The 13,130-nt window shown below is 33.8% G+C and overlaps 1 protein-coding gene across 1 annotated transcript; it reads right to left on the bottom strand.

The window, feature by feature from the left end:
* Window positions 1-7,545: 7,545 nt before the first annotated feature.
* On the bottom strand, window positions 7,546-8,330 carry LOC138890434 (uncharacterized). Its single transcript, XM_070173818.1, has 2 exons — window positions 8,078-8,330; window positions 7,546-7,967 (listed from the first exon to the last, which is right to left on the bottom strand). Exons 1-2 carry the CDS (start codon window positions 8,328-8,330, stop codon window positions 7,546-7,548), a joined length of 675 nt encoding a protein of 224 aa, XP_070029919.1.
* Window positions 8,331-13,130: the final 4,800 nt, after the last annotated feature.

The following is a 13,130-nucleotide window of genomic DNA, read 5'->3' as shown; positions in this document are numbered from 1 at the left end:
TCATCTCCATCCTCACGTCCAAACAACCCCCCCTCCGTTCAACCAGTCCATCGCCACCAATGACCCTCCCCGTCCGCCATTGAAACCCAACGTCCAAACAACCATAGCTGCCCTCTCGTCGACCACCCCTGCTACTTCTTCTTCATCATCTCAGCTGCGTCGAGCTCCAGTCAGCCACCATGGCTGCTGCTTCACCTCCTATGGCTGCCTGCGTCGTCCACCCAAACGACCATCTGCTAAACAGCCTCACGTCCAAACGAACCCCATCGGCTTCTGCTTCGTCCAGTCGCAGCTCCAGCCAGCCCGCCATGGCTGTTGCTGCTCAACACACATACACACTGCCTTACGTCCAAACAACCTGCTGTCTCATCGTTTCTTCAGGTTCAATCCGTCGAGGTCGTCGTTTGTCGTTCTGAGTTCGTCGAGGTTAAAAGAGAAGGTGGGTTGTCGTTGAAGTCGAGATCCGTTAGGTCGTTGGCAGTCTTGGTTCGAGTTTGCCATTTCTGTTCGAGTTCGTCGTTGGTCATTTCCGGTTAGTTGGTTTAAGTTTCATTTCTGTCCGTATTTTGTTTAATATTCTCGGATCTGAAATCAGTATATGTTTGATTCTTTTCTTGTTCGTTGTTTATCATTTTGATTATTTCTTCAGTTTGTTTTATGTTCTTGTTTAGTTTAATATAGAAGTTGTTGGTTGTAATGTTGTTAGATTTAATTTGAAGTTCAATTGATTATTGAGTTTAGTGATTTGAATCTACTTGTTTGTTATGTTCAATTTGTTACTGTTATTGAATCTGAAAGTATGTTTGTTGTTAAAAATATTGTTCAGTCAAAAAATATTGAGTTTCTATCCTAAATTTGTTAATGAAATTTGATTAGAAATTGGTTATAGCTGCTGTATTTTGGTTAGATTGATTAGGTGAATTGGTTATAGCTTATGGGGGTAGAATAGTAAATTACAGTATATTCAGGGGTAAAATGGTAATTTCAGTAATTTCAGAGGGGTATTTTTGGAATTGAAAATCTTGGACAATTATTTATATTGAGTGCTCTGTCCACTAAGCTAATAATATTAAAATAATATAGTGGGGGACAAGACATATGTTAGTGGGGAATAATACATTTGTTTAATAAAAGTGGGGGACAAGACATGTAGTAGTGGGATTACGGGGCTCAAGAAGATGGGACCTCTTCTTTATTGTTTAATTGTTTAAAGTGGTCTGTTTTTGGACATAAATAAGGGGAGTTTGGGCAGAATTAGAGGAGGACTTTTAAAATCTCGGGGGCTGGACACAAAGAGAAAAAAAAGGTTTCCTGAATATTAAAGAGAAGAATTCCGAAAATATTGAAAGGGGATAGGAGATTGGCTGAATATTGAGGAAAATTTTTGAAGGAGATTCGAAAGAGAGAGTAGTATACACCTGATATACAATCTGCATACACTGGATATATAGAGGGGTCAGAATTTAAGGGTTAAACATTAACTGGTCTTTCAATCTAAAAAAGATTCACTTTGTTTCTGCTCATTGATTGTTGTTGGTGTTTCTGAATTTTCATTTGATTTATTTCCTTGAGTTTGGTTGGTTATTTGCTACTACTTCACTGGTTATTGCTGGATTTTTGTTTGATTTTAAAATCTGTCACTGGTTTCTCGTTGCTGGTTGTTACTGGTTGCGGGGTGTTGCTGTTGTTATATGCTACTGTATTTATGCTGATATTCCTCTTCTTTTACTTCCAATATCAGGTACACAAATTGATACACTGTTTCTTGTAAAATGGAAACTGAAGCATAAATATGAAATGAAGAGTTGAAGTTCTAAATTTATCTTAGTTATATTCTGCATTTTAGTTGTGTATATACATTATTTGGTTTCCTCTAATTAGAATCATGTAGTTGTTTAATATATAATGGAACATCTGACAATAGCTTAGTGGACGAACTGTCTATGTATTGCTAAAAAAAATAAATGATGTAGTAACTCTGTTCAGATAGTTCGTTATTGTTTGATGATTATCATATCTCAAAAAGCATGTTAGCTGATTTAGACTATTCTTAAACATTCAACAGTTAGTTCATTAAACGAATAGACCGTTTCGAAACTTGTAGGAATATTGTTTAGCTAGATACTATTGGTTAATTTCAGCATGTAAATGGTTTAGGATTAAAATTACATTGCCAATTTTTTTTTTTAATTTGACAAACTGTGAGCATGCGTAGTATAATGTAACTAGGTAGTAACATGTGAATGAGATGACCCAAGTCCAGTTTTGTGCCATACACGTTGGGTCTGGGTCCACGTTGACCAACGGGCTGTCCATATTGTGTTTACATTCTGATTTAACAAATTGCGTTCGGAACCCGACTATAACAATTCGTAAGCATGTAAATAAATTAGGATCTTTTCTCTTTCATTTTTAGAGACAAATTTAATAGAAAAAATGTAGGCACTTTAGGATTATCCTTTTTAAAACAAATGAGATGAGTCTCGCCCAATAAAATGCACAAGTTGCGGGGCCCTCAATAATTGGTTAATAATTGTATAGACTTCGGGATCGGTCGTTTAGCAAATTTCACGGCCTTACCAAAAATTAATGATACGCTAGTCGCTTTAGGCGCGCCTTTAATAATTTACTTTCTTAAATTCGGGTGCACATTTATGTGACCCAAATCCAAATCTCAACAGAGTCAAAATGTGTCGATAACCACGGGTACATTGATGTGACGTGGTTCGAGATACGTTTTTTACAATGTTGTAATTCTCTGTTAAAATAATAATAATAATAATAATAAAAGCGGTAAAGAGTTTAAAGTTTGCACATAAGTTCATAATTGTATAAAATCAGATAATCAAGCCGAATATGACAGTTGAGCGACCGTGCTAGAACCACGGAACTCGGGAATGCCTAACACCTTCTCCCGGGTTAACAGAATTCCTTATCCGGATTTCTGGTGCGCAGACTGTTAAACAGAGTCATTCTTTTCCTCGATTCGGGATTCAACCGGTGACTTGGGACACCATAAATCTCCCAAGTGGCGACTCTGAAATAAATAAATAAATCCCGTTTCGATTGTCCTTTAATTGGGGAAAAACTCCCCTCCGCGCCCCTTTCCGGCGGCGCGGGCGAAAAAGGAGGTGTGACAATCCCCTGTTTCACGCCGTGAATATAGTCGAATACATTCGAATACAATAATCTGTCAAGCTGTAATCCCATGTTTCACGCCATGAATACAGTCGAATACACTCGAATACAACAACTAATTAGCTGGACTTCCCTGATTCACGCCTAATTTTGCTATTGTATTCATGAATACAGTAGCTTAAATACATCTAATATATCTTATAACAACAGAAAACGTATCTACAATCCGTAATATAGCAAATAATATTTATAGATAGCTAATTACCACTAAAAAAAGCGTTTTATGAAAAATTCTCTAGATTGTATCTTCCTAATGATAATGAAAGTACATTAATATAGATTATGCGAGAAACGTGAAGTGATTTACAAGTATAACGGATGACTAGAATAATTTTATGTAAGACTAGCATATTCCATATGCACATTAACTCCTTAAATTAAAATCTCGACACAAAAAGCAATTAATTTTTTATGAAAGTAGTAGTCCATCTTGGGGCCAAACACAGACGAAAACAAAGAAAAGAAAAATGAAATTTAAAGAACCTATGAAGATTTGCTTAAAAGTTCGTCATTTACGTTGATTTGGCGTTATGCTTGACATTATTGTGATAGTTGTTTTAGGTGTCTTAGAATCATGGGATATTTTTTAAAATTTCGCAACACGACCATAACGTAACAGGAGAAAAGGAAATACGTGGTCATAAGATAATTAATTACCTAGCTTTAGGGAGATGTACTTAGAAAACGTAGTCCGTATTAGATATTGGAAATGACATAATGAGAGTTAATTATTGGTAGAAATGACCACAACACTCTAAAAGGCTGCTATTTAGGATAATAAGATGTATCCTGAATTTCAATTTTTCGGTATGTCATGAATTATTCTGAAGTTAAGATTTTTAATTTTAAATTTCAGGGGAAAGCAAGTATTGGTTAATCTTTAAATAGCATCCCTGAAAATGTATTTGTACACTTGATTGTAATAGCCAGTTTCAGTTTGAATAAAGTAAATGGCCCTACAGAAATCTTACTAATATATATTTTATAGAGAAATTTTCATAAACCACTATTGTTTAGTGATTATTAGCTAGTTGTAGCTACCATTTACTATATTACTTTATATAGCTATGTTTTCAGGTTTTTTAGAGTGTATTCGATGTATTTAAGATTGTATTCATGAATACGGTGGCATTTCTCGGCGTGAAAAAGGGGATTACAGCTAGACATATTATTGTATTCGATTGTATTCACAACGTGAACAAGGGATTACAGCTAGACAGATTATTGTATTCGACTGTATTCACGATATGTATTTGTGAATATAACAACGTAAATAGCGTAAATCATGGTCTATTCAGTTGTTTTTAAATGAAAAGTGAATCAATTAACATAAATAGATTCCTAATATAACTCAACAATATCATATTTGGTTGGTTCGAGGGCGATCTAGCTCGAGGGTCATAATTGCTCATTATATCTGTTTGCTTTATTTTACAGTTAATTTCTTGTTAGAACATGCACAGCGGAAGCAAGCATACAAGCTAGGCATCAAATACATGTAAACTAGACAACACAATAATAACGAGATTAGAAGCACTAACCTCTTGAAATAGTTGCACAAATCTCCCAAACAGCAAGAATCTAGGGCTGCAGTCTTCTGTTATTTGCCTAGTAAAACCTTGGACGATTTTGCTTTTGGGTGGGCAAGAACAATACAACTCTAAAAGGTGAGTTATTAGGTAAAATTAGTCTTCCTTTAATAGAGTTATTTTGGTCGAAAATCCTCCTCCAAAAACGTGTAGGATTCTCTTTCTACAAGTAGAATCCTACTCCAACTCTAATAGATGACTTTTCTCCCAAGTCTTGTCCAGGTTTTTACTAGGTATAACAGGGACCATAGAAATATAAGAGGCTACCAATTATAATATTAATTCGAAATTAGCATGAATTAATTCTTACTATAATAAATTGTAATTTATTCCACTAAAAACTGCAATTGAACTCCTTAATATGAATTTCAAAAATTCAATAACACTTATTTTAACTCCCCATGTTAAGATCTCAAATACCAGTTAATTAAATTAAATCACTGAAAATTTAATTTAATCAACTAATTAAATCCTTTACAATTCCGCTTAAAACATTTCATGTGACGGATACAAAATCCACCGGCCGAGTTTTTACATGAAAACTTATAAGCTTACATAAAGGGGTATCATCAAACTCAAAACCGAGTCATGGATTCTATCAACTAATTATTATTCACAAATGCTATTTGTTATTGTCCAATCTATTAGGCATACACTAACTCTAAATAGAGTCGTACCTTTTGATAAATCAAAACAATAAACAAATTACATTGATCATAATAATTATATCAAGATTAGGAGTATAAGCTCATTTAATGAATTAGAGAAAATATTTTATATATTCAGTACAAAAATATCTTTTCTCTACTTGGTCCGTTCATTATACACTGAGTATACTAGCACAAGAAGTTGGAGTAAAACTACTCTCATAATCAAGACAAATTATACTATAATCTTGTGCTACAATCATCAATGTATCTTGTCCAACAATATCATTGATTGTGAACGTAGTTTATTAATTATGAGAACCAACAATTTAATCTTGTGTGCATGAACTAAGACTCCATATACTAAATTGTCTACTACATAATTAAAAGGACACACATGTAACAAATGATCTATTTGAAATAGTACTTTATTGAATTAAATAAATTAAATAAACAATTATTCCATAAAGAATAAAATATAATATTATGTCTAAACCGCATGGTTAATAGTGTATCCCAACAATCTCCCACTTAGACTCATAACCATGCGTCTACTACTCTAACACCTATTCCTTCTACATGTTTGTCAAAAATCTTCTGTGTCAAGCTCTTTGTAAACGGGTCTGCCAAATTGTCCTCTGACGCAATCTTCAACACTCTTGCATCACCTCTCTGAGTTATGTCCTGAATTAAGTGATATTTACGCTCAATATGCTTACTCATGTTATGGCTTCTTGGTTCCTTCGAGTTTGCAACTGCACCACCATTGTCACAATAAAGTACAATTGGTGTTTGAACCGAAGGAACCACATTAAGCTCTTTCAGAAAGTTCCTCAGCGAAACAACCTCTTTAGCTGCCTCAGATGCAGCCACATATTCGGCTTCCATGGTGGAATCAGCAACACGTGATTGCTTGATGCTCCTCCAACTTATGGCTCCACCTCCTAAGGTAAAAACATATCCTGAGGTAGATTTTCTAGAGTCTCTATCTGACTGGAAATCTGAATCAGTATAGCCAATGGGTGCAAGATCACCTGAGTGATACACCAACATATAATCCCTAGTCCTCTTCAAGTACTTGATTATATGCTTAACAGCAGTCCAGTATTCTCAACCAGGGTTAGACTGAAATCTACTAACCATGCCAACAACAAAGTAGATGTTAGGTCTAGTACATAGCATATCATACATAAGACTCTTTACAGCAGAAGCATAAGGGCCGCCTTCATCTTTTCTATCTCATCAGTCGTTTTTGGGGACTGATCTTTTGACAGAGAGATTCCATGCCTAAAAAGGAGAAACCCTTTCTTGGAATCTTGCATGCTAAACCTGGTGATAATAGTATCAATATAAAATGCTTGGGACAAGCCTAATATCCTTTGCTTGCGATCTCGCATAAGCTTGATACCAAGGATATGTGTTGCCTGTCTCAAGTCTTTCATATCGAAACATGAGGACAACCATTCCTTTACTGAATTCAATATGCTCACATTATTTCCTATGAGCAAAATATCATCTACGTACAAAACCAAAAATGTAACTTTATCTCCATTCCACTTCTTATAGACACAAGACTCATTTTCACATTGATCAAAACCGAATGTTTTAATCGATGCATCAAAACAAGTGTTCCATGCCCTAGAAGTTTGTTTTAATCCATAAATGAATTTCTTTAATTTACACAACATGTGCTCATTGCCACTTTTTATGAAACCAACTAGTTGTGCCATGTAGATGCACTCATCAAGACTTCCATTTAGAAAAGCGGTCTTGACATCCATTTGCCATATCTCATAATCGTAATGAGCAACAATGGATAAGAGAATCCTAATGGATTTAAGCATGGCTACTGGCGAAAAAGTTTCCTCATAATCGATCCCTTCTTTTTGAGTAAACCCTTTTGCAACAAGCCTAACTTTAAAAATTTGCACTTTTCCATCCACTCCTCTCTTTTTCTTATAGATCCATCTACAACCTATGGGTTTGACTCCAGTAGGCGGTTCTACAAGATCGCAGACTTGATTGGAGTACATGGACTCCATTTTACATTTCATAGCATCAACCCATTTATTAGCATATGTATCATGTAATGCTTCGTCATAATTAATAGGTTATGTATTAGGCTCTTCAGGGATTCTATCATAAGATTCTCCCAAAAGCGCAAACCGGAGAGATTTTCTAATAATTCTCCCACTACAACTAGTTACTGCAGGTGGAGGCTGATTTTGATGTTGAATCACAACATCATTTTCTGGAACGGAAGCCTCAATGTTATCCTCCATACCTTGCGGTGTTGGGATATCATTAACTTCTTCCTGGAGTGAATGCTGCATAACAATTTCAGGTTGTTCAACAATCTGAGGTTGCTCAACATTACTCCCACTACTTTGGGGTAGTGAGATGTCAGGCAATTGCTCTTGTACAATCTGCTGCCTATTGACATTTCTCCCACTACGATAATGCAGTGGTATGTCAATACTGGCTTCCGGGATACGTTCTAGAGATGATTCTTTAGTTATTCCATTATTTAATCCTGTAAAACTAGTTTACTTCTAGGAATATGATTCGTTAGATAATCCTCTTCTAAAAATCTGGCATTTGTCGTAACAATTACCTTCTTTTCTTTGGGACAATAAAACAAACCGCCTTTAGTTCCTTTTGGATATCCAATAAAAATACATACTTCTGTCCTTGATTCCAATTTATCCGCTTTCCCTTTCAGCACATGTGCTGGACAACCCCAAACCCGAATATGCCGTAAACTTGGCTTGCGGCCAGTCCACAATTCTACTGGAGTCAAATGTACTGACTTTGAAGGAACCAAATTGAGAATGTAGTTTGCTTTTTGTAAAGCATATCCCCAACAGGAAGAAGGCAAATCGGAATAACTTAACATTGATCTAACTATTTCCATAAGGGTCCTATTTCTTCTTTCTGCCATACCATTTTATTGTGGTGTTCCTGGGGCAGATAATTAAGATGTAATTCCATTATTTGATAAGTATTTTATGAATTACGCAAAAAGGTATTCACCACCATGATGAGATCGCAATGTTTTGATATATTTATCATGTCGTTCCTCCGTTTTCGTCTTAAATTCTTTGAATTTCTCAAAGCATTCAGACTTACAGTGTAACAGATAAATATATCCATATTTTGAGTAATCATCTGTGAAAGTCACAAAACACTCAAAACCACCTCTTGCTTGTATATTCATAGGGCCACACAAATCAGAGTGATCTAATTCTAGCTTATCACTGGCTCTATTTCCTTTTGAGGGGAAATGTCTCTTGGTCATTTTGCCTTCTAAACAGGATTCGCATGTTGGTAGTGACTCCACTTTCAATGAACTCAAAGGTCCATCAGAGACCAATCTCGATATTCTATTTAGATTTATATGACCTAGACGTAAGTGCCACAAATAAGTTTGACTCAATTTAGAAATACGTTTTCTTTTATATGGTAGATTAATGTTATTTAGTTCTTTTGGTTGTTGTAGCACATGAGGAGATATAATAAGAATAAAAAGGTCATGTACTCTAGCAACAATGTAGATAAAACGTTTATTAAGCTTAATAACAGCAGAGTTATTAGCAAAATAAATATTATAATCAGCATCCATTATTTTCGAAACTGAAATCAAATTCCTTCTAATAGAAGGTACATAGATAACATCTTTTAAAATTAAAACTCTATTACTACTAAACGAAACTCTAATATCTCCTAAAGCTGAAGCTGGTGCTGGCTCGCCATTGGCTTGAAAAATGCAAACTTCATTCTCACTTAGCCGCCGCATTTCCTGAAATCCCTGCAAAGTAGTGCAGATGTGATTAGTGGCTCCCGAATCTACACAGCAACGCATGGTAGAAACAGTCGCTAAACAAGTTTCAATGATATTTAAATTTGAATTAACTTGCTTATTCAACTTTGCCAGATAGGCAGTGTATTGCTTCTTGTGATGCCCAGGTTGCTTGCAATGATAGCACTTGCCTTTGGACTTTTTCACACCAGTCGCACCACCAGGTGCCAGAACCTTTTGAGCCTTCTTCTTTTTCTTATTGCCTTTCAACTTAGAAACCGAAGCTTTCTCAATATTGAGTGCCACAATTGGAGCTTTTTGTTTGATAATAGATTTTGCCACTTGCAGCTCATTCAACAGTTTCGCTAGCGACAAATCCATTTTGTTCATATTATAGTTCAAACGAAACTGTTCAAAACTGTAAGGCAGAGTCTACAGGACCATCTCAACTTGAGACTCCTTATCAATCACAGCTCCAAGGACATCTAGTTCATTCAGAAGACTCATTATCTTCAGAACATGGTCCCTGACCGATGATCCTTTAGCCATCTTGGTGTTCAAAAGGGCTTTCGTGGCTGTCTGCTTAGCTGCACGGTTTTGCTCACCGAACATCTCTTTGAGACTTTCGAGCATATCATAAGCAGACCCCATAGACTGATGCTGATGTTGCAAAACATTCGCCATAGAGGCAAGAATGTAACATTACGCCATCTCTTCAGCCTTAACCTATTTGTCATAGGCCTTAACCTGATCATCAGTAGCATTTTTAGATTTTTCTGGGCACTTCTCAGTGATTACAAATTTGTAATCTTCAGCAGTTAGGACAATATCAAGGCTCCTTTTCCAGTCAACATAATTGGGTCATTCTGACTTGTTTTGGTTCAAAATTGAGGTAAGTGAGTTGAATGAAGACATGGTTAATTTGAGAGATATTCACATTAAATAAATCATTAGTTATGTATTTAGAATAATTAAATTCAAAACAGCACATTACACATATAACCATGCTCATTGAACAATTAGATTCGTTAGGGAAACTTAACTATTCATGCAAAATATATGAGTGATATAAGATATTAACACAATAAATTTAAACAGGACCAACTCAGATGGAGAGTAAACTGTTAACTTAATATAAGTAAATATCACTTTTATAAACTCTAGTTTCATTCAATCAACATGTAACTCAATTGGAGAGTTAATACAAGTAATCAAATAACTAGAGGCAAAAACTACAATAATTATCTATAATGAATTTATCCGATGTGGAAGAAGACCTATGTCAACATATAAATTCATTATATTACTGTAAAACATGATTGGAAACAATGGGAATTGAACCCTAACATCATAGATTTCTTTTAATTTTTTTTTATTAAAAAAATTTCCAGAAAATGAAAAAGGCCAAAAACCCATCTAAACTACCCCGAATGCCCAAAAACCAATGACTATTGCTCACTGGGCTGTTTCCGATGAACCTACCAAATTTGAGGTCAATCGGAGTTCGACAGAATTTCAGAATTCTAAAATTTCTAAAATTCTATTTTTGGCGTCTTAAGGGTTTTTAATTATTTTGACTTGTTCAAATTACATAATATACTGATATATGTTAACACATGATTTCAGAACTCAAAATAATTCATTTTTTATTTAATAAAAACGTGTTTAGACAGAATTGTAAAAATAATATATTTTTCACTAGTCAAAAACGCCATTGTTCATAATTCTGTATATTAATCCAAAATTACAGAACTAATATCATACAAAATAGTCAAGTTTTTATTAATATAACACTTTGATTATGGACAGAACGCAACTAAAACAGATTAAAGGTATTGATTCACTATTTATGCATATGTATATTAATCCATAATTACAGAACTAATAGCATTCAAAAACACAGTCACGTTTTTATAAAAAAATTGCTATTCAGCAAAAACGTAATTTAAACAGATTTTTATTTAAATATAACACCACTATTTATACATGTGTATATTAATTCATAATTTCAGAATTACAGAATTAAGATACTAATAAATACAATCACGTTTTTAACATAGAATATCATCCCATACATGTATCAATGAACAACACATTTTAATATTACTCTATGCATGTTGTATTACATTATCTAGTTAGATGTAAGATGACGTCCGATACCAATTGTTAGAACATGCGCAGTGGAAGCAAGCATACAAGCCAGACATTAAATACATGTAAACTAGACAACACAATAATAACAAGATTAGAAGCACTAACCTCTTGAAATAGTTGCATAAATCTTCCAAACAACAAGAATCTAGGCTTGCAGTCTTCTGCTATTTGCCTAGTAAAACCTTGGACGATTTTGCTTTTGGGTGAGCAAGAACAATACAACTCTAAAAGGTGAGTTATTAGGTAAACTTAGTCCTCCTTTAATAGAGTTATTTTGGCCGAAAATCCTCCTCCAAAAACGTGTAGGATTCTCCTTCTACAAGTAGAATCCTACTCCAACTCTATTAGATGACTTTTCTCCTATGTCACTTTTTACCCAAGTCTTGTCCAGGTTTTTACTAGGTATAACAGGGACCACAGAAATAATAAGAGGCTACCAATTATAATATTACTTCGAAATTAGCATGAATTAACTCTTACTATAATAAATTGTAATTTATTCCACTAAAAAAACTGCAATTGAACTCCTCAATATGAATTTCAAAAATTCAATAACACTTATTTTAACTCCCCATGCTAAGATCTCAAATACCAGTTAATTAAATTAAATTACTGAAAATTTAATTTAATCAACTAATTAAATCCTTTATAGTTCTGCTTAAAACATTTCATGTGACAGATACAAAATCCACCGGTCGGGTTTTCACATGAAATTTATAAGCTTACATGAAGGGATATCATCAAACTCAAAACCGAGTCATAGATTTTATCAAATAATTATTATTCACAAATGTTATTCGTTATTGTCCAATCTATTAGGCATACACTAACTCTAAATAGAGTCGTACCTTTTGATAAATCAAAACAATAAACAAATTACATTGATCATAATAATTATATCAAGATTAGGAGTATAAGCTCATTTAATGAATTAGAGAAAATATTTTATATATTCAGTACAAAAATATCTTTTCTCTACTTGGTCCGTTCAATATACACTGCGTATACTAGCACAAGAAGTTGGAGTAAAACTACTCTCATAATCAAGACAAATTATACTATAATCTTGTGCTACAATCATCAATGTATCTTGTCCAACAATATCATTGATTGTGAACGTAGTTTATTAATTATGAGAACCAACAATTTAATCTTGTGTGCATGAACTAAGACTCCATATACTAAATTGTCTACTACATAATTAAAAGGACACACATGTAACAAATGATCTATTTAAAATAGTACTTTATTAAATTGAATAAATTAAATAAACAATTGTTCCATAAAGAATAAAATATAATACTATGTCTAAACCGCATGGTTAATAGTATATCTCAACATTTCTAACATTAATTCTCATATTTCTCAATTTGTGTCAAGTGAAATCACATATCATTTAAAATCACTTATAAATTTAATTGTTATCCAATTTTAAGGGTAAACAATTTTATATATCAATTTTTTACGTTTTAATATAAAATCTCTTGTAAAATGGATGATGCTATTAAAATGATATTTATAATTGGTCATATAACAATTGAACCTCTAAAAAAGATGGCAATTGAAATTGCGTCGTGAATAATTGAATTTTAGTAGCTTTCTTACTACAAGTGTCCAAAATGAATTAGATGAGTTTTTTTAGCTAACTTCTAATTACTTCAAGTAAACACAAATACGCAATTAGCTATTTAATGACTTTGTATTTTCAATAATGCCTAGTTGGGCGAGTTTGAAACTTGGAAT

Source organism: Nicotiana sylvestris, chromosome 4, assembly GCF_000393655.2.
Source record: "Nicotiana sylvestris chromosome 4, ASM39365v2, whole genome shotgun sequence".
In the NCBI taxonomy this organism is placed as follows: domain Eukaryota; kingdom Viridiplantae; phylum Streptophyta; class Magnoliopsida; order Solanales; family Solanaceae; genus Nicotiana; species Nicotiana sylvestris.
This window is presented reverse-complemented; position numbering and strand designations above follow the sequence as displayed.